The sequence below is a fragment of the Rhinolophus ferrumequinum genome, chromosome 25, assembly GCF_004115265.2.
Source record: "Rhinolophus ferrumequinum isolate MPI-CBG mRhiFer1 chromosome 25, mRhiFer1_v1.p, whole genome shotgun sequence".
Taxonomy (NCBI): domain Eukaryota; kingdom Metazoa; phylum Chordata; class Mammalia; order Chiroptera; family Rhinolophidae; genus Rhinolophus; species Rhinolophus ferrumequinum.
The window spans coordinates 15,889,889-15,915,291 of record NC_046308.1 but is presented as its reverse complement, the minus strand read 5'-3'; the positions used below and the strand labels follow the sequence as shown (position 1 = coordinate 15,915,291).

Here is a 25,403-nt window from a genome sequence, read left to right as displayed (position 1 = left end):
CCTGGGGCCTCAGTTGTATCATCTGTAAAATGGGGCTAAAGATACAGTGTTGCTGTAAGGATTCACAAAATACTAACAAAGCATTTATCCTGATGCCAGGCACACAGTGAGTGGTCAGTAAATGCTCCTTCCCCATTCTCACACCCCTAGTACCCCACTGGTGGCCTCAGCTTCTCTTCTAATCTCCAAGCTCTGCCCCTGCAGGACTGCAGCACTGAACTTGGGAAGGTGTGCACATGCACACGTGCGCCTTTCCCAGCACCTCTCTGAACCAAAGGCATTGATTGCTGCCATCTCTGCCAACACTTCTGAAAAAGAGCAGTCAGGGGATGCTGTGAGCTTTTTTAAATACTACAAAAACATTATCACTTTGGTTTTACAACCCCCTCGTTCTAGGATGTCCATAAAAGTTCCAGTCACATCAGCAATCAGACACTTAATGAAAGGCAAAAAGCCAACACCAGAAGTCACAGCTTTCAAGCGTGTGCTCCACCTCTCCAGAAGGCCAGCTTATCTCAGATGAACTCACGCTGGCCCCAGGGAGACATTGTACCGCTCCAATTTGAGCTTCGGTTCTTAGGGACCGGTTCCCAAACCGGCCCTCACTCGCCGGGTTGTTGTAACTGCGTGGTCCCGAAGGAGAAGGAATTGCAGTGCCTCAAATGGCCCTCCCGTCCCCAGCCGTGGCCGGACTCACCTTTTTGACTGCTGCAGGACCTGGGGGGCATTCAACACCGAGAGGTTGGGCTTGGCCCTGTGGAGCCAGCCCGTGAGGTCATAGCGCACAGGGTCGTGTCCCCGCTGGTGGAAAATCTCACACTGGAGGGGTTGCTCACACGGCCGAAGGGCAGAGGTCCCTGAAAGTAGGCACAGCCCGTGAGCATTGGGGCCCAGTGGGGGCATCGCCAAAAAAACACTTTTTCCAGTTTAACATGCTTCCAGGTAGCTAAAGCTGACAGTTCTGGGGACCCACATTTCTCCTGCTTTGTGCATTTGTGTGCACTATTGCCAACGTGGATTCGATCCTTCCTTGCTTTCTTAAATCCAGGATACCTGTTTTTCCCCAAACATCATTAATGTATACAATCTTCATGATTTTTTACCAGACCACTCTATCCCCTGGGCTGTTATTAATGGTTTTCTTCACGCAACTCACAGTTTTACAGCTAAATCCATTTATAAAGAAGCATGATGTTGCAGGTTTGGGGTGCGAGCTGTATTTCTTTTCTTATATTCATGGAAACAAATAATTATTAAATATTTTGAAAATATTTATTCATGTGCCACCTAAAACCGCCTTGAATACCATCAACCAAATAAATGCACAGCCTACTCTTGGGATGTGAGGGCAGACACTTGTTGAAAGGGACTGAGTGGGTGTAACCAATGAGCTTGGAGTTGGAGAAGCGCTGCGTTCAAATCCCGACTCTACTACTTACTACTAAATAACAGGGGCCAAGATGCTTAAATCGCTGAGCTTCCGTCTTCTCTTCTGCAAAATATGAATGCAATAATACATACCTCCCAGGGTGGCACAGGCTCAAAGGAGATAATGTGTGTAAACTATTTTAGTGAAGTGCCTGACACATAGTAGTCGCTCAGGGAATAGTAGTGGGTGTCACTGCCATTTCCTACATTTAAATTTTTGCTGGTGTTCTGGAGTTACAAAGGGTTTATCTCCTCACGCCCACTGTTCAGCATCATGCCTGGCATAAGAACGGAGTCTGGAAGTGCTTGTGGAATGAAGGAAGGAAGGAATGAATGAATGAATGAATGAATGAATGAGTGAATAAATGAATGAATGAGTGAATGAATGAATGAATGAATTGCTGGCCACTGATCATGTCGCTCTAATTGCAGTGATGCTCTCAAATTGAGTCATGGCCCCAAACCAATTATTATCAGGCGGGATAGCCTGGTTTTGGTGTTTGTATCTATTCTGAATGATGTTTCTACATTTCCCATTCTGCTATTGTCAACATACCAATATGCATGTACTAGCGTCTTGAGTCCCTCCCCCAAATCCTAATTTGCTACCTGTATACTGCAGTGATCTAGGGAACGGGAGACCTGCACTTCTTGGAATTCTGTGCAAAATGCACGTCGTCTCTCTGCCTGAGAGTCTGCAGGCAGCTGCTAAGTAAGGGGCATGGATTCTGCCATCTGTTTAGCTGGTTGGAGGTCCTTTATGCTCACTTCCTGGTCGCCTCTGCATGCTGGATAACTGAAGTTAGCAGCAAGGAACACTTCTAGTTAAGTGAAGTATTGTTGCCTCAAGAGCCTCCTGTGAACCCTTCAGAACAGTGCAGTCCCTTCCAACGGGCAAGAAAAGCAAGGTGACAAAGTGCACGCCCAGCTCTGGCACATACGTCCACACTGCCTGGAAAGGCTGTTGGTGTCAGCATGGTCCCCTCCCTGTATTGGGCAGGGTGACAAAGTGCACGCCCAGCCATTTGAGGGCAGGAACCGTGTTCATTCCTTGTTCTGTCCAGCAGCCGGCACAAAGCCGGGCTCGGAATGAGGACCCAGCAGCATTTGAGAAGTGGGAGCGGATCAAGGGGAGAGCGAAGAAAGGGCGTTCATGTTTTCTAAGCCCCAGCCAGCCTCTGATGGACACACTACCACGTGTGATGTCATTCAACCCCCATCTGGTCTGCAATGCAAGCGTCACTGGGCTGGTTTCTAGAAGGTGATGCTGAGGTTTAGGGGGTTGAGACCACTTGGCTAAAGCTTCACAGCAGTCAGCACAGAGTCGAGATGAGGACATAGGTCTGCTGACCGCAAAGCCTGTCTCTGTCCAGGGCAGTGGCCCTCTCCATGGAGGTACCGCGTTTCCCAGGAACCGTCTGGAGGACAGCTCCCAGGACACAGACCTGCTCGCTGCCCTCACCCTGCCCCTTCTCCTGGAGCTGGTTTTCCACCCCAGTTTTATTCATCCAAGCTTCGCACAGGCCGCTTTTGCTTCCAGGAGCCCGAGACACCTGTAAGACGTGGCGTCAACACCATTACCCCTCCCCCCAGGAGCGTGACCCTACAGCCTGGGGTAGGGGTATCTCCGGGCGCCTCTGCCCCGGGCATTCACCCCTATGGCTGCGATGCAAATGCCAGTACCTGACTGTCCACTGGGCCCCGGCTCCGTGAGGGCTGCCCCCAGCCCCGTCCTGGGCCCGCCGTCCAGCAAATATCCTTAGCTGAGAGGTAATGGATCCTGAATGCTGGGTTAGCCAGAAAGCCTCACGTGAGCTACTTGATTGAACTCATTAATTCAGAGCTAATCAGACAGCCCTAGATGAAAAAGATCTTTTCTTCATTTTTCTTTTTAACCAAAATGTCTGAGTTAATGTGTCTGTCTCAGTGGGTCCCCTGAGAACTGCGAGCCTTACAGCATCCTGGGGGCGTGTCTGGGACTGGCACCATTGGGCCTCACAGGAAAAGGAGAGGGAGCCACAAATCTCGCCGAGTCCCCTCCTGTGCCCTCCAGTCCCCACAAGACACCATCTGTTTCTGACCCTACTTTCTGTCTTCTTTTGCCCAAAGGTCAAGATGTAGAAAGCACTGCATTTGAGAAATCCATTTCATCCGATTCTGGATCTTTGGGTTTTCACATATTCATCTAATCTGTCTCCAGACTCATTGCACCCCTCACTGTGTCAGCTCTGCTCTAGGTGCTAAGGATACAGAGATGACCAGACTGGCCCCTGCCCTCGCAGAGCTGACATTCCGTGAGGACAAATGCCTCGGGCCCCATGGTGAAGGCTGCCGTGGAGCAGAGGAAAGTAGGGGAAGGAAGACCGGGGTGCGAGTGAGGAAGGGTTATCCTCTCTTCTTACAAGGACACCAGTCTTCTTAAATTAGGACCCACCTCCATAACCTCAGTTAACCTTAGTGACCTCTTCAAAGACCTTATCTCTACCAGTCACTAATACATATATACGAGGTCTGCCAGTGAAGTTCACAAACTTGTCACAACGCTGTTGCTAAACTTTTTTGATATCAGAGGGATTATTCATTATGAATTTGTACCAACTGGACAGTTAACCAAGTTTGCTATTTGGAAGTGCTGAAAAGGCTGTGTGAAAATGTTAGACGACCCTAGAAGCTCCACAGGCCCCAGGTACTGCCCCTCCTGTGCCTGGTGGAGAAATCGGCTCCAGGCCAGTCGCTCTCAGAGCCAAGCTCTCTGGGAGTAATTTAAGACAGCTTACAAGAGATTAGGATATGGACACACACAGAAGAAAGACACAGGAACAGGGTGGCCATGTGCAAGCCAAGGAGAGAGGCCTCAGAGTGAAATCAAACCTGCGGACGTTGGCATTCCAGCCTCCAGAACTGGGGGAAAACAAATTTCTGTACTAGACTAATCGGAGGGATCATTTCGTAAATTATATAGATGTCAAACCATTATGCTGTTGACCTGAAACTAGTATAAAATAATATTTTGAATGTCAACTGTAACTGAAAAATAAAAATAATTAAAAACATATAGGTAAATAAATACAATAATAAAAACAAATGAAAAAAAATAAGGACCTCATCTCCATAGACAGCCACATTCTGAGGCACTGGCAGTTAGGACATCAACTTATACATTTTAGGGGTAGGGATACAATTCAGATATACATATACTGTGTTTCCCCGAAAATAAGACCTAGCCGGATCATCAGCTCTAATGCGTCTTTTGGAGCAAAAATTAATATAAGACCCGGTGTTGTATTATATTAAAATAAGACTGGGTCTCATATTAATTTTTGCTCCAAAAGATGCATTAGAGCTGATGGTCCGGCTAGGTCTTATTTTCGGGGAAACATGGTAGTATCTGATCTCAAAGTTCTTTGTTTGCCTTCTGCTTGGACAGAAATGAAAACATTTTCATGGACCCTAAATGCACCACAGGTCCCAGGCACAGCCTGTCCTGTTCCTGGCGGAGAAATCGGCTCCAGGCCAGTTGCTCTCAGAGCCAAACTCCCTGGGAGTAATTTGGGTATTAGTGCTGAGCTTGGTCCAAGGAGGGCTGCTGGAGCCCAAAGATGCTGCTGCTGCTGCTGCTACTTAAAAAATCATCCTGATGTGAAAGCAGCAAAGCTCCACGAATGTCCCAGGCAGAGGACTCGGCTGGTTGCCTTGGGGTGGAGGCTCCTGCTGCCTGAGCCCAGTGGATGACATCACTGAGAGTTGTCATTTGTCCTTCTCCAGCTCTTCCCCAGTTTCTCACAAACCACTCCCACCCGACGTTTGCCCCGAACACTCCACTGAAATCGCACTTGTCTCGGTCCCCAGTGACCTCCACCTGGCCACATCAATGGCTATTCCTCAGCCACGCCTCACGGGACCACCCAGCAGCATTTCATTGGGTCAGTTCCCATTCTCCCAAATTCCCTCCTACCTCCCTGGCCACTCCGCTTCACTCACCTTGTCCCCAGCCCCTTGACAATGGAATGTCCCAGGGCTAAATCCTTGGCCATCCTCCCTGCCAACCCTCATTCCCTCAGTGACTTCAACCAGAATTAGGGGCCACACCAGGCTGGTTCACCACTCTGTAACACGGTACCCAGCACAAAGTAGCTGCATTTGTTGGCCACATGAATGAATGAACACATGAATGAATGAAAGCACACACTGGCACACACACGCAGACATTTCTGCACTCAGCGGCCACCCTGTGCTGTCCTCGTCAGGGCTTTTCCTACAGCGGACAAGGACAGACTCCAACTCCCGGGCTGAAGTCAGTGCCCTTCTCCTCCTTCCTCCCTTACCTTCGGCCCCAGCTCCTTTCTTCTCGAAGGCTGCACAGAGACGCTCGAGCACCACAGTGTCACTGGAGCCCTCCACCCGAACCTCCTCATCCAGGACCCAGAAAAGGCCCTTGGCATCCTCAGCACCTCCTCCAACTGGTAAGCGGACCTGGTGGGAGATCCAGGATACACTGAGAGGCCCCGATCCCTCACAGAGGCCAGGCCCGGGCTTTTCTTCCTACCTATGGGAGTCTGGGGATCTCAGTCCCAGGCCTCCAGGCAGGGACTCAAAGGAACTGTCAAATCCATGCTCCTACTCACCCCAGACTCTCAGTGTTAAAACCACAAAACTCTAATAGCCTCTCAGTCCCAGGGGTCCAAAGCCTGCCTCTCTCCTCACTTCCTATGTGACCTTGGGCAGCTCACTGCACCTCTGAGTCTGGTTTCCTCTTAATGTGAAATGGAGACTGAAAAGACCTCCTTCAGAGGACTGTGTGAGGATTTCACAGGGGAGAGCACTGTGTAAATGACATAATTCTAGATACACACAGGCAGTCGGGTGTATTTGTGCACAGCCAAACATGAAAGGATTCATTGTATCTGCATCACTCTCTCTTTGAAGTCTTGGTGTTTTTTTAAACTAAAATCTTGAGCAGGATAAAAAGTGTCAAATAAGGTTTCAGAGGAGAAGGTGAATTTGGTTCCATGGCACAGACAGAGAATTTTAAATCTAGCTCTGAGCTTCAGAGACCATCTAACTAATGCTGCAATTTTGCACGTGGGAAACTGACAGGCCTGGGGGGTTGAAGGCTCACCCTAGGGCCCATCATGAGTTGGCATAACCAGTACTGACGCTGAGGGGTTTCGGAGGAAACGTGATGTGTACAGGGACCAACTTCCCTTGTTGACAGGAACTGACGTGAGGACTTCAGTGGGAAAGCTAGCGAAGCCCCTGGCAAACCAGGACAGCTGGACACCCTATCTCGGAAATCTCGGTCCACACTCCTCAGAGGCCCAGACAGGAAAACGGTCATGTCCAGGATCACATGGAGAGACACAGGGGCAGAACGGGAAGTGCATCCCAGGAATCCCGAGTCTTCACCGGGGACTTCTTTACTGGGGTTGAAATCGACAAGCAGCCCGTGCTCAGAAGGCAGCCGTGCCCAGCCACGCCCAGGCATCTGGGGACCCCGTGGCTCTCCCCTCCTCACACTGCCTGGGTCGTCCCTTCAGGGCTGCCCTTTCCAGGTAAGGAAACGTGACAGGGAGGGGGAACCATCGAAAGGTGCCCAGAAGACGCATAACAGGTGATGGCCGGCAGGGCTCACAGACCAGGGAGCTTTGCAGGGAAAGTATAACTCATGGTGAGCCAGAAGAAGCCTCAGAAACCACCCCTGGCTGACAGGAGACGAGGAATGAGGAAAAGGGCAGCCTGTGCTGTTAAATGGCAGAAGAAACGAGGCCTGCAGGACACCTGTGTGCCGAGCAGCCTGCCAGGTGCTTTACGTGCCCGATCTCACTGACATTCATGACAACCCTAGGGGATATGATCGTTCCCTTTGGGGTAATGAGAAAACTGAGTCTTGGAGAAGTCAAGTGACATGCCAAAGGTCACCAAGATTGGACCTAAGCCTGGCAAGTTGAATGAAGAGGTCCATGGCACTTCTGGGAAAGGGTTGAGTAGAGGAGCAGGTCTAGGGTCAGCAAAACAGGTTCTCAGGGTGGAGAAAGTGAGGCAAAGACTCAGATACCCCCAAATTAAAGCCTGTCTACCACCAAGGGAGGTCAGGGGCCTGGATCTAAGATTTCCCCCATTCTCCATCCCCCATTGGTCCCTCTGCTCCCTGTCTCTGCCGGGCACAGCACTTTCCTCTGAACACCTGACCTTTCCGGGTAAAAGTGGCTGCAGGCTAGTGGGCACTGGTCCTGATCCCCCATCAGCTCCCAGGTGTGAGCGCATTCTAAGACATAGATTCAGACAGAATGCAGAAGGTAGTTCTCACCCCAAGAGCATTTAAATATTCATTGCCCAGGTCACACCCCCAGACCAATCAATGCAAAATTTGGGACTACGTCCAAAATGTCAGTGTTTTTAACAATCCCTGGGTGATTCAGAGGTACAGAGAGACAACTAGTAGCTTAAAGGCTCAAATCCGCTAGTGTTTCAGTAAAAAGGCCTCATGGTATCTGAGAGTCTTGGTTTGCTGGGCCCTGTGTTACCTGGGAAGGAGTCTGATCCATAAGGGCCACTGTGGTCCCCAGGGATGGCTCCGGGAGCTCAAACTGCACAGGAATTCCTTCCTGGAAAGTCACAGAAATTCAACGTTAGTTCCTTCCATGAGCTGAACAGGGTGGAAAACTTCTGGCGGAGGAAAGAGAAGTGAGGACTTTTCATACCCCTTAGCCTTTTTTAAATTGTTCCTTTTAATTATGGTAAAACATACGTAACATAAAATTTACCATCTGAACCATTTTTAAGTGTATAGAGTTCAGTAGCATTAAGTACATTCACACTGTTGTGCAACCATCACCACCACCCATCTCCAGATGTTTTTTTCATCTTGCAAAACTAAACCTCTGCACGCATTAAACAACAATTCCGCATCTCCTTCCTCCCCCAGCCCCTGGCAACCACCATACACTTTCTGTCTCTATGAATTGGATCCTCTAAGTATCTCATATGAATGGAATTACACAGCGTTTGTCCTTCTGTGACTGGCTTATTTCACTCAGCATAATGTCCTCAAGGTTCATGCATGTTGTAGCGTGTGTCAGAATTTCCTTCCTTTTATGGCTGCATAATATTCCACTATATGGATAGACCGCATTTTGTTTCCATTCATCTGTGATGGACACTTGGGTTGCTCTACCTTTGGACTACTGTGAGTAATGTTGCTACGACCATGGGTGTACAAATATCTTTTCAAGATCTTGCTTTCAGTTCTTTTGGGTAGATACCCAGAAGTGGAATTGCTGTACCATATAGTAATTCTATTTTTAACTTTTGAGAAAATGCCATACTGTTTTCCATAGCAGCTGTGCCATTTTCTCTTCCCATCAGCTATGCACAAGCTTTCCAATTTCTCTGCATCCTCCCCTACACTTGTTATTTTCTGGGTTTGTTTTTTTTTATAGTAACCATTCTAATGGGGTAAAGTAGTATCTCAAATTGTTTCGATTTGCATTTCCCTGAATTAGTGAGGTTGAGCATCTTTTCATGTGCTTAACGGCCACTTGTGTATCTTTTTCAGAGAAATGTCAGTTCAAGTCCTTGGACCATTTTTTAATCAAGTTGTTTGTTTGTTTGTCTCTCTTCACCCCTTAGCCTTTGTGTGAGAAGGAAGGTTGTAGACCAAACAGCCCAATAACACCTGTTTTTGTTCAACCTGCAGGGTTGTCAGAAATCATGGTGAGAGCTTTATTAGGAACTGATAATTCATTCCTAACTTTTCCAATATTTAATGAGTACCTAGTAGGTGCTGGGCTGAGTGTTGGGTGCTGGAGGGAGCACGCAGAATCTATATTATTTGCCATATAAAAGTAACCAGCTCCAGATAGCACTATGCACAAAGATATTCACCACAGTGTTGTTTATAATGGCTTCATCACAGAAATCACCTAAATGTCCGAAGGAGAGTTGGGATACAAAAAGACATCACCACTAAAATGCATGGCTACTGAGAGTTGTAAATGGAGCGAGGAAATGTGAATAACATAATGCTGGGCGGAACACAGCAGAGGGCAAAATTGGGTACACAGAAGGATCCGAAATCTGTAGAGAAGACAAGATATGGAGAGATGACTGGTATAAAATACAGAAAGTGGTAACAGAGGTTGCCTCTGGGTGGTGGGGCTAAGGAGATTGTGTTTTCTGCAGCTGACGCTTATATTCACTTCCCAGATTTTTAACAAAGAACATGTATGACTTTGATCATCAGAAATAAGTGAAATAGTCCGGGGAAAATATGATCGCTGTGACCACCTATTGAATACCTAATAGATCAGGCACTTTCTCTCTGACTTCATTCAATGCTCAAAATAGCCCCGTTAGGCAGCGTGGTAAAAACGACTATAAAAATAACCCCCAATCTCTCCCCATCCCTGTATCCACGCTCTCTGCACAGAGATATTGCAGCTTCTCCCATCGAGAAGTGGAACCTGTTTCACCACCCCTTGTGTCAGGGCTCAGCACTGGACTTGCTGTGACCCAGAGAATACAGCAGAAGTGACACTGCCAGCTCCAAGTCTAGGCCCTGCACACGTCTGCTCGCTCTCTTGGAACCCTGCCAAGGCCATGAGACCTGTCTGGGCTAACCAGATGGCGGACTGGACATTCCTGGAGCGATGAGTCATCCTCCCGATGAGTCATCCTAGCCAGGGCCTGCCTGGATCAGCTCATGGCCAGCTGACTCCCAGACACAATAGAGAGACCATGGCCAGCAAAGACCATCAGAGCCATCTACCTGACTTGTGTCTGACCACAGAGCTCTCCCAGGCAAGACCAAAAGAGCCTCCCAGGTAACCCAGAGACTGATAAGTAATAACAAAAGGTTATTTTTAAAGCTGCTGTGGTTGGGGTACTTTATTAGGTAGCATTATTGTGGTGAATGGTACCTGCCGCAGGAGTGTTGGTATTTCTATTTTACATGTGAAGCAATCTCAAGGATCAGAGAGGGTGAGAGACTTTCCTAAGACCACACAGCCAATCAGTGACAGAGTTAGACTCAAACCCCAGGTCTTATCAATGTCATTTCTTTGAGGTTTATCCCTGTTACTGCTTTCATGTTTATTGCTGTGTGGGCTCCAACCAAAGAAATGACAATAATTTCAATAGCCATTACATACTGAAAAATGATATGGTCATTTTTAATATTTTGCCATCAGCACTTGCTGGAGTCAAAGGGGTCCCCTTTGGGGAAGAAGGAGGGAGCAGATATCTGGGGTGCTGACAATGTTGTACTTTTCAACTGCAGGGTAGAGGCATGAGTTTGTGTGGAAAAATCCATTGCGTTGCATGCACACTTCTGATTTATGCTCTTTTCTTATATACGTGTTGTATTTCAACGTAAACTTTTTTTTTTTTCAAATGAGAAAAGAAGGGCTGGCAGGAACATGACTGTCCGTGTTTCCTGGTTTCTACACATAGTTTCTTCAGGGTGCCTCCTAGATGGGGAATTGCGTCTCTCATGTTGCTAAATATTGCCACGTCACGATCCAAAGTGCAACCCCACCATTTGCACCCAACAACACAGCATGAAGGGCTTCCCAGGTTGAAGAAGAATTCGCTTAGGTGAAGTGGGCAAGGAGGACCAGGTCATCCCAAAGAAGGGACAGCTAGGAGAGCAAGGCCTGGGGAGCCCCAAGTTTCCTGGTGTTTCTAGACTGGAGGGTGCAGGAGCCATGGATGAAGGCTGGGAAGCAGAGGGAAATGGAGGAGCAGCAGAGGCCTGGGGAGCCAGGCCGGGAGTGAGGGTTTTGTTCAGGGGTGGGCCAAACAGGATGCAGCCAAAGGTTATTAGAGGACCAGACCCCAACCCTGTCTGGCCTCAGACCCTCTGCTGATCCCTGGGGAGGACCTCGCTCCCGCCCAGCCATACCTGTCGGTATCTCTCCAGTGTGGAGACGAAGGTCCGCTGGTAGAAAAGCAGCTGCAGGCGCTCGTGAATATAATTGTGGCACAGCTCCTCGAAGGTGGCGGCCCGCTCCTTGCCCTGGTGCCGTGGGTTTTGAAAGCCTGGAGAGTCCACCACCATTATGGAGGCCAGGGAGAGGTGATGGGAGGAGAAGGATCTGGGAAGAGAGGAATGAGGCCTTGAGACGACATGGAATCTTAGAGCCCCACTGGTCCAAGCCTGCCCCTCCCCCATCACAGAGATGGAGAAATGGAAGCAGCATGCTGGGTGGGTTGGGTGATCTACTTTCAAAACTAGGCTCCCCACGTACAGGCTGTGTGACCTGGGGTAAGTTTATTAATCTCTCTGAGCATTGATTTCCCCAACTGTCAAATGATGGTAGGGATGAGTACGGTGAACCCAGGGGCTGCTGTAAGCATTGAAGGAGTTCAAGAATGGCAAGCGCCTCCCACGGACACAGCAGGCCTTCAGGGAATGTTCTCTCCCCACCAGGCCCAGAGTGGAGAAATGACTTGCTGAAAGTCGCATGGCAAATTGGCTATAAAGTTAGGACTAGAGCCTCGTTTTCTTTCTTAGCGACACATCGCAATAGAAAAACAATTTTGTTCAGTGCCTCAGTTCACAAAGTTTTTTCAAGCCATCACCTCTTCGGATCCTCTTGATGAATCTATCGGGGTGGACAGAGGAGGGATTATTCACCTCAAAATGCAGGAGTTAAGGGACTTGGGAGACACCTGTGGCTTCAACCCTCGCTCGGCAACGGAGGGGCTGTGTGTCTTGGGAGAACCGCCTAATCTCTCTGAGCCAGTCATGAAAGGGTTAATGATGGAGCCAAACTCAGAGGGCTGCTGGAGAGGTGAATGTGAACATGAGCTTGGCCACATGGAAAGTGCTCAGTAAACTATCCGCTGTTACTCTCATTAGCATGATCAGCGGACACTTTGAAGGGCCCTGAGTCTGAACCTTAGCTCCTCCCCGTTACTTGCCAAGGTTTTCCACCTGTACAATGGGGCCAATGAGATCAGCCACTACATAGTCACGTGTGAAATCAAGTCAGTGAACGCTCGGAAAGTCAGAGGCCTACTAGGTGCTCATGAATGGTGGCGGTGGGTATCGTTCTCACCAATGCACGCATTATACAGATGTGGCTCCAAGAACGAAACCAAGAAGCCACGGCCTTCCACGGGCTGAGGCAGCTTCCTCTGCCAGCAGTTCATTTGCCAGCCCCAGCACTCCTTCCTCTAAGCGCACATGATCCCCCTTGGTTTCTAGATTACGTGTCTGTGGTCTCCGATGGTAATTACTCCAGCAGCAAAAGAGGAGTGGATTCTGTGTCCTGGTGACATTGGAGGACCCCAGCTGCTCTGTTGCTATGCGCCAGCTTCATCCCCTTCACAGGATGTTGGAAGCCTAATTACGCCTCCCGCTTTCCCAGAGGAGGGAGGCACTTGCCTGCTTTCTGGGTACACCCCACTAGAATTGCCTAAAGATTTCCAAGGCCGGGCTCAGAGCTCACTCATTCTGATAGAAAACAGGGGCCCCAGTGCCTACAGCCATGTAGACATACTTCAGAGACTCATCCTGACCCACTCTGAAATTCTCCCTGGGTTGCTTCCTATTGCCAGCAGGAAATTTTAGAAAAATAAATGGAGGACAGCAAAGTGATGGGTTATTCAGGGAAACCTGAAGGTACAAGGGGGAAGTACAGCATTGTGTTTGCATCCCAGCTCCACCTCTCTGTCTTAGTTACCTCATCTGTACAATGGGCTGATGTGAGTATTAAATGATGCGAGATGAGTTAAACAATTAGTGCCGGCCCTGGACCTTAGTAGATGTCCCCAAATTGTTAGCTTTCATTGTTGGTATTTCATGATCACGAGTAGGAACACTTATTTAATTACATGATCTCTTTTTATCCTTGCAATGATTCTGGAAGGTGGAGCTACTGTACAAATGCAGAGGGGAGATCAGAGAGGTGAATTGATTTGCCAGTGTCACAAAGCCAGTGGGTGGGCCAGGTGGAATTTCAATCCAGCACTATGCAGCTCAAAAAAAACCCACTCTGCTAAACTGCCCCATGCCTGGGCTCATTCATGCACCTGCAAAGAGGCTGACTTTTGGGGTGTCTGGATGGCTCAGTTGGTTAGAGCGCGAGCTCTGAACAACAGGGTTGCCGGTTCAATTCCCACATGGGCCAGTGAGCTGCACCCTCCCCAACTAGATTGAAGACAACAAGCTGCTGCTGAGCTGCCAGAGGGACGGCCGGATGGCTCAGTTGGTTAGAACGCTGGCTGTCAACAACAAGGTTGCCGGTTCAATTCCCACATGGGATGGTGAGCTGCGCCCCCTGCAACTAAAGATTGAAAACAGCAATCTTCAATCTGAGCTGCGCCTTCCACACTAGATTAAAGGACAACGACTTGGAGCTGATGGGCCCTGGAAAAACATACTGTTCCCCAATACTCCCCAATAAAAAATTAAAAGAAAAAAGAGGCCGACTTTGTGCCCGAGAATGGCTGCAGTTACCTGTTGATGAGTGAGACCACGGCGGCAAAGAGCTCTTGGTACAGGCCTGAGGCCATCCCCTCCACACACTCAACGCCCGTCATTTTGAGCCCTGGAGGGGGAAAGAGGAAAAGGGTTGGCATCGTGTAGTCAGGACTGTGCCTGAGACACCACCCCAGAGGTATGACAGTGGCCTTAGACAAGCCCCCTCCCTCACACACATCCCCCCCTACTGAAATTGCACACCCGTGTTCTTACGACCCAGTCCAAGTGTCGTATCAGGACCTCCGGCGTAACCTGGCCCTTCCTTCTCTCTCGTGCTCTCCTGCTTATCCCTCAGAGCTCAGCCCAATGTCACCTCCTCAGGGAAGCCTGCCTTGACCACCATCCCAATAGGCCAATGTCCAGCTCTACCTTGTTTATTTTTTTTAATTGAAGTACGATTGACATACAAAAAGCTATACCTATCTATTTCTTGTATACATCCTGATGAGTTTGGTAAGTATACACCACCATAAATATAACCATCACCTCTAAAAATTTTCTCCCTCCCTCCATGTGTGTGAGAGATAAGAACAGCTAACATGAGATTTAACTTATAAAAACTTTTCAGTATGCGACGCATCACTGTTAACTATAGGTACTATGCTGTGCAGTACACTTTCTCATCTACCGATCACCTCATCCATCTAATTTTTCCCCTACATGCCCGGATTTGTTCATCCTGCATAAGGGAAACTCTCTACCCTCTGATCAGTACCTCCCATTTTTCCCTTCCCTCCAGCCCCTGGTAGCCACCATTCTACTTTCTGCATTTATGAGTTTGACAACTTTAGATTTTTGATATTAGTGGGGTCACATAGTACGTTATTCAAATGTGCCCTTTGCTACAACATGGATGAACTTCAAGGACGGTACACTAAGTGAAATAAACCAGACACAGAAGGAGGAATTTACCCTGCTCTTACGGCACTGACCACAGCGTATCTTGACTTGTGTGGTTATTTGGTTAACCTGTGTCTTCCCCATCACACAGGGAGTGCCCTGAGAATTGGGACGGTCTCTGGGTTTGTTGGCTCCCGAGTCCCCAGTGCCTGACACATAGTAGGTACTCCATAAATGCTTGTTGTTTCCTCTTTCTGGAGGGAAATTTGACTATTTTATATCAGAAGCCATAAAATGTTCATATACTTGGACTTAATAATTTTACTCTTAGGCTTTTGGTCTAATGAAATATTCAGAGAAACAACGATTTCTGGGTACACATTTTCCCAATTGTTGATTAAATCGGCAAAAATCACTTTTTCGAAACAACTTCAATATCCAGTGGTAGCTAATGGGTTAGATAATTTGTAATCCATCCGTACAAAAGAATGCTGATAATCAGGCACGGAAGAATTCTGAATGAGGTGGAAATGTGCCTACCTACAATGTTAGGAGGACATTGTAAAAAAGGTTGCAAAACTATTATTACAATTGTGGTCTCAATTTTATTTAAACACACACACACACACACACACACACACACACACACACACACACACACACACTTTCTGGTCCCATTACAGTAACCAGCTTTGATTAGGGCGCACTGAACAAAGAGGAGTGAAGAGTGGGCGTGGGGTAAGGGTGTCACATCACAAATCCTGACCCTGAGGTTTTGGTTCCACCCACAGAATCGAAAACAGTTTCCAAATGTGCAGGCGCTCTGCTTGCTGGGAGAAATCGTCCTGCTTGCACATTCCAAGCAGCCAGCTGCAGCCCCAAAGCATTTCCTATCCTTCCTTTAATTCCACCCCCAACCTGGGCCGTTGCTAGGCAACCCACAGCCTCCCAGCATCTCTTCTAAACCTGCTGGTCCCCTTGCCTGCTTAACATCTACCCTGGAGACCTCAGCCTGAGAGGTTGGCTCAGCCTCACAAAGCAGTGTGTACGTGTGTCTGTGTATGCGTGCACATGTGCGTGTGCAGTATCTGTGCACATGTGTGTGCTATGAGTGGTTGTGTACATGTGTGCACATGTCTGTGCATGTGGGGTGCGTGTGTGTGTCCGAGAGGAGGTGTAACCATAAGCAGACAACAGCTCACAGCTGGCCTAGAAGAAAAAATAAAAGGCCAGTGGAATTCAAGTGACATTAGCCATCAAGCTGACGTCCCTAGAAGGTGGAGCGTCTCTGAGGACCCACGGGGCCTCTAAGAGATTGGGCACGAAAACCACAGTTCAAAACAATGCTCCCCACTAATCCCAGACTCCATGGTCTGCAGGAGAGCTGCTCTTAGGGAGTTCTCAAGGACCCCTGGCTTCCAAGAGTTTCCTCCGCCCTCACCTTCTGCAGCCAAACCGTCTGGTTCAGCAGACCCCACTTTGCAGGTAGAGTACAAAGCCCTCCTGTTCTTCCCACATCATTTCAAAGTATCCCCATTCCTTCAGCTGCTCGGGGCAAAATCCTAGAAGCCATCCTGGTCCCTCACTTTGCACCCGGACCCATGCTGTCATCTCTGGTTGTAAACTAGACCTTGCATACGTGCACCTCGTTTACCTCTGCCACCACTTCCCTCGTCCGAACACCACCATCTCACCAGGTGACTTTTATAAAGTTCCCAGGTGCCCTCCCGTCTCCCACTCATTGCCCAATCTTCCTCCAGGGTATGCTTCATGAAGAACAAGTCAAACCATGCCGTTCCCCTGCTTATGCCCCCTCCCTGGCTTCTCATCGGTCTGAGAATAAGAAACCCTGGTTTACAGACTGGTGCATGAGCTGACCCCTGACCTTGCTCTCCAACCTCATCTCCTACTGTCCTCTTCGCTGCTCCAGCATCTTGGCCTATTTATCTTTCTGCAGTGTCCCCTCTCCGTGGCACAGGGCCCCCTCCTGGCTTTCAGCCGCCTTCACGGTGAGCGGAGAGAGCTAACTATTTGACCATAAGCTCCGTGCAGGGAAGAGCCCTGTCCACGTCCATTTCCGCCCACCGTGGCTTCCCTGGCATCTAGAAGGTCTGTATATCGTAGACCCTCAGGAAATCCTTCATGAATGGGTGACGAAATGCTGGTATGTCCCCAGGGGCTGGCCCACCGAGAGAGGCAGTGCTGCGGCACCTGAGTTGGTCTCTTCGTCCATAAGGTCCCGTCGGCTGGGCCCATGTGTCACTTGCTCAATGATCTGTCGCAGGTGGTGCTTGAAGGTGGCTGTGTTCAGCTCCTCATAGTCACAGCCCAGGGCCTCTGCCGCGTGATTTGCCCACTCAAACCGCATGAACTGCTTCCGGCCCACTGTGTGAGGGACAAAAAGAATGGCGGTGAGGTCCTAGACATGGGGTGCAGAGGCAGAGGGCCTGGGCAGACTCTCGCCACCTCTCACCCTGCAGCCACCCACCCTCAGCAGGAGCCTGAACAACGGCCCGGGCCTGGGTCCCTAGCAGATGGCCCCTGAGCAGGGCTCAGGTTTCCCAACAGACGTGTTTATCTCTTGGGAATGGTTAGTTCCTTACCATTGGCATTGTTCACTGCTTGAAAGCCATTAAAAATATCATGGGGGACATTCTAAGCATGGAATTGGGGAATGGTTAGTCAAAGTATGATTTATCTACCCACATATTCACTTATCTATCCGTCCACCCATCCACCCGCCCACCTACCTGGCCAATCAACTACCCACCCAGCCACACAGCCAACCACCTAACCAGCCATCCATTTATTCTATACACATTTATTGAGCTCCTACTATGTGCCAGACCCTGTGTTGGTCACTGGGAAGTCAGTGACGGGCAAGACGGACAAGGTGCCTGTCCTCAGGGAGCTTACGGTCTATCGAGGGACAGAGACAATAAACAAGTAAGCAAATAATAAGCAAGATGATTGCAGGTGATAAAAGGACAGTTATTTTTTTTTCTTTAATGAGAAAATAAGAGAGGGTGCTGAGATCAAGAAAAATGGGGGGAGTTGCTATGGATCTATAGCATCTTAGAATGGGATACTTGAAGTGGGTTATAAAAGGTGAGAGGGAGCTGATCACAGAAAGAAACAGGAAGAGCTCTAGAGGTAGAAGGGAAAGGCCGTGCAAAGGTCCTGAGGCAGAAATGAGCGTGGTGTGGTAGAGAAGTGCCAAGAAGGCCAGGTGGCTGGTATGTAAGGAGGGGAGCTGAGTAACCAGATAAGGTTGAAGAAGCCATGGGAACCACTCTATGGACTATTAAAAGGCCGTTTCAGATCAGCAACAAAGACACTGTACGATATGGACAATCTTACAGTCAAATGTTAAGTGAAAAGAAACTAGAAACCACACCATGGTGTGAGGTTCGCTGTGCATATCACTCTAAACTGCTATAAAAACTAATAAATATTAACAATCACAGGTGGGCAGGGGGATTTTGTATTTTAAACATTTTCCTACAGGGGTCGCATACTAATTTTGTAGTCCAAGTAAAAAACAAATGATTTATTAAAACCAATAACTTTGTCCTCCTTAAATAATTTTCTCCCATATCTCATCTTCCCCATAAAGTGTTTCCTTCTTTGAAATAAGAACCACAACTGCCAACAAAGATTTCACAGTCCATCAGCAAGAGAGCACGAGGGCCCAATTCTTCAAGCGGACATCTTAAAGAATCTCCTGGTTTAAGGCAACATTGGCAAATTTGGACAAAAATCTTTATCTGGGATTTTGACACCACCCACAGAGGGGGAGCTCTGGCCTCGGTCACGGAGGGGTCACACAGAGCCACTGCTTCTGGAGGTCCTCTCATCGCCAGTGACTCAGACGGATCCCCATGAGAACACATCTGATTTTCTCCATGTTACAGATTGTTCCCCTTGTACAGATGATGAAACTGAGACCCAGAGAGGGGACACGCTCATAAAAAATGTCCCGCCACTTTCAAAAAGGCTGAAGAAGGTGATACTGATGGGGGTGACAGAACAGTGACCACTCACTGACCCCATTTTGTTCAACACGTCATCTTTGTTCACCGCATGACTCGCGGAGTCAAAAAGTCTGTGTTCGAGTTCCCGGTGTGACACGTGGAAAAAGCTCAACACACGCGAGTGGTCATTAGCTATCATCATCATCATCATTAAGCCTTCACGAGCGTCCGAGAAAGCAGTGTTATCGTTTCCATTTTATAAATGAGAACACTGACTCAAAGCAGTCACCAGCTTCAGACTGACACTCAGCGGAAGAACTGCTATGTCCCCCCAAGTCAATCCTTCCAATACCACCTGGAGGAACTTGGCCATGTCCTTGTCACCCTAGGTAAGACATTCTTTTAAATGGACTCACTTACCTTTTCCACATAAATAAACACATTGTGAAAGGAAAGGTTAAAGCACTATCTTTAATGAGAACCCATTTGTTGGAGGAAGTCATTGAGAGGACGTGACAGCCGTTGAGCTGGACCTGCAATCAGGGGCTCCTCCCCACCCCCTCACCCATCCCCACCCCCCCTTCTGTCCTTGGAATATACCTTCTGCCCACTGTCCCCACACCAGGAGCTGTTTCAAGGAGGCAGCCTTGAGAGAGTAAGGTGTTGGTGAGACCATCTGGACTGAATACGTGACTGAACCCTGGTAGGGCTGCTGTATAAACTTTTAAGATTCTAGCAGGCGGGTACAGAAATCGACTTATCTTAAGGTCGCCCAAGACAAGCCCGCTTGGTAGGTCCCCTTGTTTGTTATAGCAGCCACCTACCAATCTGGAATGGCCTGCCTCTTTCTTCAGTCCCTCCTTGCCCTCCGTGTACGGGGGCCAGGGTGTGATCCAACCCCATCACCATTTGTCACAAATAGAAAGTAGAAATAAATACAATATGAGCACAGAAATACCATTAGAATCTAATTAGGTACAGTTACCTAGGAGCCTGAGGTCTGCTCTCTTTTTGTTAAAAAGGGAATCGAGCATGTATTAGAGGAAGGCATTAAAGGCTATTAGCCCTGAATGAGACTTTCTTCTTCCTGTGCTGGGGGTTGAAAGTGAATTAAACAAGCGGTAACCGACTAGGCAGGCGGTGTCCTCTCCGTCTCCTGCCCCATCACCCCTCCACTGCCATGCTCCAAAATGGTCTCCCACACTCCACCTGCAGGGACCTTCCGTAGCCCCACAGAGCTGAGAAAAGTCACAAAGGGAACTGACAAGGCTGTTTCTGAAAAGAGGAACAGTGAACGGGCTCGGCTAGACGCTCTAAATCCTGCCTGACTTCAGGGGATATTTCCAAGTGCTCTGAGCACCACTCAGCTGGTAAAGTCCAGGAGGCACACAGGGAGCTTTGCGGAAACGTGGACCCTCTGCTCCCCGCTCTGCCAAAGGCTGGTCAGTGCACAGAATCCATCCCATGGGTTCCTCATTGTTTAGACACGGTTTGGCTCTGCAGTGGGCTTTACACATGCGATCTGGGGATCCTGTACTTTGTCTGCAAGCCTCACGCTGGAGATGGATGGTGACCTATAGGAAACTCCCTGGCACCCCTTCTCTATCTCACCCACCCAGAAAAAAAGAAGCACAAAGCAAATGCCCAACCGTTTTCCAAAAGCGACCTTAATACCCTCATATTAGCCAGTAGCATGTCCTGTCCACCTGCCCCGTGCCAGGCAGTGAGCTGAGCACTGAACCCCCAGTGCCTCATTTAACCCTCCCTGCAGCCCTGTGACGTCGGTATTAACACCCCCACTTGACTTAGGAGAAAACGGAGCCTCAGAGCGGGTGATTTCTAGGGTCATGCAGCTGGTAAGCAGCGAGGCAGGATTTGAACTCAGGCCTCCTGACTCCAGCGCTCAGTACCCTAACCACGGCTCTGTGTGAAGGGGCCTCCTCTCAAAAGGGGGCATCATTCCAAAGTCAGACTCTAAGTTGAAAAACCAAGTGCCCTTCAAATTACCCTTGAGAACCTCTCACATTACTTATAACGTACAGTATGGCAGCACATTTCCACAAGCCCAGCACACCCAGCTTTCTCTCCAGTGCAACACCAGTGAAAATGGGCGGCTTCCCTTTAGGCGCCATGTCACATGAAAAAAATATGTTCTCTCTCACCACTAGCCTCACATTTCCCTCCACGGGTGTAGCTGGATTTATATAAACACAACGCATGTATGATAGGACCTCCCACTCTTGAATCTGTTCCACATTTAAAAAGTATTTGCACTGATACCAATTCGATTATGATTCTTAGTGACAAGTGGTCTGTGCACCTCTCCATGCCTGCGTGTGTCCACACTGAGAGGGATCCCCGGGTGGTTGTGCGACATTGGCTGATCTCCCAGCTGCCTTGCAAGGTCTGCGGGCTAACTGTTGTGAAGCCTGGTTTTATCGTAGAGGCTACTGAAATAGAGAAAAGGATACTGCCCTGCCCTACGTCACACAGCACGTAAATGACTGATCTACAAGTTGAATCTAGGTCCCCTCACCCCCCGTGGTATGGGGCTAGGGGTGGCTCTGGTACCTCCATATACACCGTCTTAGACTCAGCTTAAGTATATACATGGCTGCAGGTCAAGTCAAAAGGAAACAGGGACAGACTTCAGATGGCTACGTGGTGGGGCAGACCTGTGCAGAGCTCACTGCTCCAGCATGTATCTCCTTGGTCTTTCCCGTGCTTCTGACTGCTGAGGGCATTCTTTCATACTGGCACTTTGCTCACGCGCAGGACAGGTTGCAAGTGTTGTCCCCAGCCCTCAACAGTCATCCCTCTAGATGGGATGACTCAGGGCGTGTGCTCTATACTGCCTCCCAGAGGTTCCCAGCAGGATTGCACCTCAGTTTCCCATAGCGGTAGTGGGCTTGGTAATTCGTCCTTTGTGGCTGCCTTCCTTCCCCACTTCCCTTCCTCACACCCCTTCCTGTTCCAGCAGCTGCACCCATTGAAGGTGTGAGGGATCAGAGAGGGCTTCAGAAGCTGACCACATTTACCAGAGCGTGATTTGATTTTCCCTTCAATTATTGAGGCCAAGAGAAGGTTGTCTGAAAGGGAGCCAAGGTTTCGGCTCACTACTCTTTCTTTGTTTTTGTTTTTTTTCTATTCCTCAGAAGCCATCTGTATATCTGGGGTGAGGCCTGGCTCCAGTTCATGTACTACCAAGGGCAGAACTAGGAGTTTGAAACTCTCTGGGTGGCAGAAGGGGTCTGGAGCAGGGCAGAGGGGCCACACAGCTGGAGTTCAGTTTCCCAAAGGGGCTCCTCATAGTGGTCATTCTGTGGAATGTTCATCAGTATCAGTGGGAAAAAATGAATCCTGTATTGTATCGACGTGGTCATTGCTTGGTGAAATACGTTTCTTAACTGCAGGCCTTATCAGAGCCTTTGATGTATATATCTTAGGAATCTCCAAAAAGGGGAAGTTCTGTTCAGACTTATTTGGCCTCAGAATGCTACCTGAAAGTGCCCTCAACTAACCAGGTGACCTGGCCAAACTGACTTACCTGAGTCACGTGCCCACGGTCGGTAAGAGGCAGGCTAGGATTTGAATTGAGAGAAGGAACAAAGGAGAAATGAGAGAGAGAAAAAAAAAAAAGAAAGGAGCAAGGAAAAGCAATGGAACTTCCGTTTCTAAACTGCTCACCTCTACCTGCAGAGGCAGGTTTTCCTCTTTAAGCTCAATACAAAGAGAGAGGGGAAAAACTAACATGACTGTTTTTCCCCTGTGCACCATGAGTTTAATTGCTCTCAATTACCATGGCCTCCTGCATTTATTAATAACCAAGTTATTTATCCTTCCAACAATAGCCGTGCCGTTGCTGAATTACTGAACGTTATGTGACTTATTTCTAACGCTGGTGCATCGGGTTCGTATTTCCTCACACTGAGGTGTACACTTCGGAGGCCTGTGAGGAAGGGGACCACATGCAGTGAGGAGATAAGTCTAAAAGACTGTAGATGCCACACACACACACACACACACACACACACACACAAAAGGCAGCACTCCGGAGACAGACTGCCCAAGTTCAAATCCCACCTCCACCACTTAAAGCTGTGTGATGTTGGGCAAGTCGTGTCACTTCTTTGAGCCTCAGTTTCCTCCTCTGTAAAATGGGAATCTACCTCCATGGAGTTCTGTGAAGCCTCAATGAGGTTATATTAACACAGGATCTTCCCAATGAGGGTCAACTCTCATAATTACGATCACATTCAGATTTCTGCCCAGGCACATCCAACAAAGTTCTATTGTTGGGACCGTGGAAAATGTGACCCTCTCAGAGGCCAGAACTTTAAGTATCTTCCTGCCTGTTCCCACTGCCCTGCGGTGCCATGCAGCCCCACAAACCTGGATGTTGTTTCACCTGTCTGTCTGGGAGAAAGTTTCCATCTCCCAGGGCCTTCGCCCATCTGCATAGTCAGTGCTCCGTGTAAAGCCTGGCCAACCAGTCGTCTATAAATTGCTGCTGAGTTGCTCATATTCCAATAGGAATCCCCTGCCCACCCCCTAACAGTTGGACAGACAGACATAGAGCACTCCCAGGGCTCTGAGGAACATAAGCAGGTGTTCTGCAAAAAGAGGGCTTGCTGGACACACCAGTTGGGGCAGCATCAGATTGAACCCAGCAAAATGGGCTTCTTTCCTGCAGGACTTCTCAGAGCCTTGAGTATGCCAATTCCCTTGAGTATGGGAATTTACAAGAAGAGGGCAGCCTCCTTTTTCCCCCGCCCTCCCTCCTCATCCTTTCCTTCCTCCTTCTCTCCTCCCTCATTTTTTTCTTCTCTCCTTTCTTCCTTTCCCTTCCTTTCCACGTCCCCTTCTCTCTCTCTCTTTTCTTTTCACTCCTGAACTAATTTGATCTCACCTCTTTGAGTCTCAGTTTCTGTATCTGTAAGATGGGTAGCTCTCCTCCCAGAGGGTCGTTTTGAGGATAAAACAAGACATTGGACGTGAAGCTGCCTGGGAGTATCCCCTGAGCAGGTGTTCTGAGCTGAGGAACAGAGTTATCAGGGAGACCTCAGCTAGAAGGTGTCAGGTACCTTGGGGTGGGGGGCTGGAATGCAGGAGCAAAGGCTTGAGGGTGGGACCAGCAGAAGCAAGTCCTGTGAGTGACTTGCCTGAGGCCGCACGGCACTGAGGCAGAAGCCAGGACCAAGCCCAGCCCCGACTGGCCCCTGGCTCAATGCTTTTTCCACATTCAAGTGCCCCTCACCAAGGCAGGCTGATCAGAGCTCACTCGACCTATCAAACTGCAGTGGTACCTCGGTTTTCGAACATAATCCGTTCCGGAAGACCGTTCGAGTTCTAAAACGTTCGAAAACCGAGGTGCATGTATCGCTCCAAACCAAGGCGCGGTTTCCCCCTAGAAAGTAATGCAATATGGATTAATCCATTCCAGACCTTTAAAATCAACCCCTAAAACTGCAAATTTAGCATGAATTTTACTACCTAATGATACCATAGATCCATAAAATTTACAGCGTTTGTAAACAGAAACGTTTATCAACAGAGACGTTTGAAAACCGAGGTACCACTGTATCCCCTTTGAAGCTATTTCCCGGGGCCAAGGAAAGCCCAATCATAGCTGGTGTTTTGGAGGGCTCACACATGCCTGACCCTGTGCTAAGCATTTAATCTCATCAATACAACCATCGTACAAAAAGGTACAATTACAACCTTTTTGGGGCCATGCAACATAACATGGCATAAAGGATAAGAAGGGCAGGCTTTAGAGGCAGAACTCCTCAATCCAAATGGGGCTTCTCCCCTTCCCAAGTCCATGACCTTACATAACTTACTTTATCTCTCTGGGCCTCCACTGACTCATCCATAAAATGGGTATGACCTACATATAAGGTTATGATGATTAAATGGAGTGATACACGCAAGACCCTTAAATCATGCCTGGCAGAGACTGGATTCTCAGTAAATACCGTGTTTCCCCGAAAATAGACCTAGCCGGACAATCGGCTCTAATGCGTCTTTTGGAGCAAAAGTTAATATAGTAACTTAAGTAAAAGTTAATATAGTAAAATAAGACCGGGTCTTAATATAATATAATACCAGGTCTTATGTTAATTTTTGCTCCGAAAGATGCATTAGAGCTGACTGTCCAGCTAGGTCTTATTTTCAGGTAAACATGGTAGTAACAGTTAATAATTCTACCACCATCACCCTCGTTATTAGCAGTATTGTTATGCTGTCTCTGAATGGTGAGCCCAGGCGTTCACACTGGAGTTCTTCTCACTGAGCCATTGCTGTCTCCCCTCTGACAACACGTTCAATGGAGTCTCTGGTGATCGACACTGTAAGAAACCTCAGAGAGCATCGAGCTCACCCCAATTAGGCATGTCCTTTCCCCTCTCTGAGCCTCAGTTTCCTCATCTATAAAATGGGGTAACAGCACCTGCTCTGTGGGATTGTTGAGATGGCCGAAGCTCTTAGATAGAGCCTGACACACAGTCAGCACTGGATAACTGTTAGCTGTGGTTATTATTTATGGGAAACAGAGGCCGAGAAGCGGGGAGAGGCTTTTGCAGGGCCAGCCAGCACGGCCAGTCTGAAACTCAGCCCCCCAGGTGTTCCAGCCTCCCACCCCGCCCTCCTGAGGTGTGGGGCGGCTGGGGAGC

General features: G+C 48.6%; 1 protein-coding gene across 1 annotated transcript in view; it reads right to left on the bottom strand.

Moving 5' to 3' along the window:
• Positions 1-25,403, bottom strand: part of MYO18B (myosin XVIIIB) — a 244,040-nt gene that overhangs the window by 166,271 nt on the left and 52,366 nt on the right. Inside the window, exons 13-18 of the mRNA XM_033098254.1 lie at positions 16,967-17,140; positions 13,892-13,982; positions 11,330-11,522; positions 7,953-8,033; positions 5,754-5,901; positions 698-857 (exon numbers count right to left, since the gene is read on the bottom strand). Coding sequence (XP_032954145.1) covers positions 698-857; positions 5,754-5,901; positions 7,953-8,033; positions 11,330-11,522; positions 13,892-13,982; positions 16,967-17,140 — 847 coding nt within the window. The remainder of the gene's footprint in view (positions 1-697; positions 858-5,753; positions 5,902-7,952; positions 8,034-11,329; positions 11,523-13,891; positions 13,983-16,966; positions 17,141-25,403) is intronic.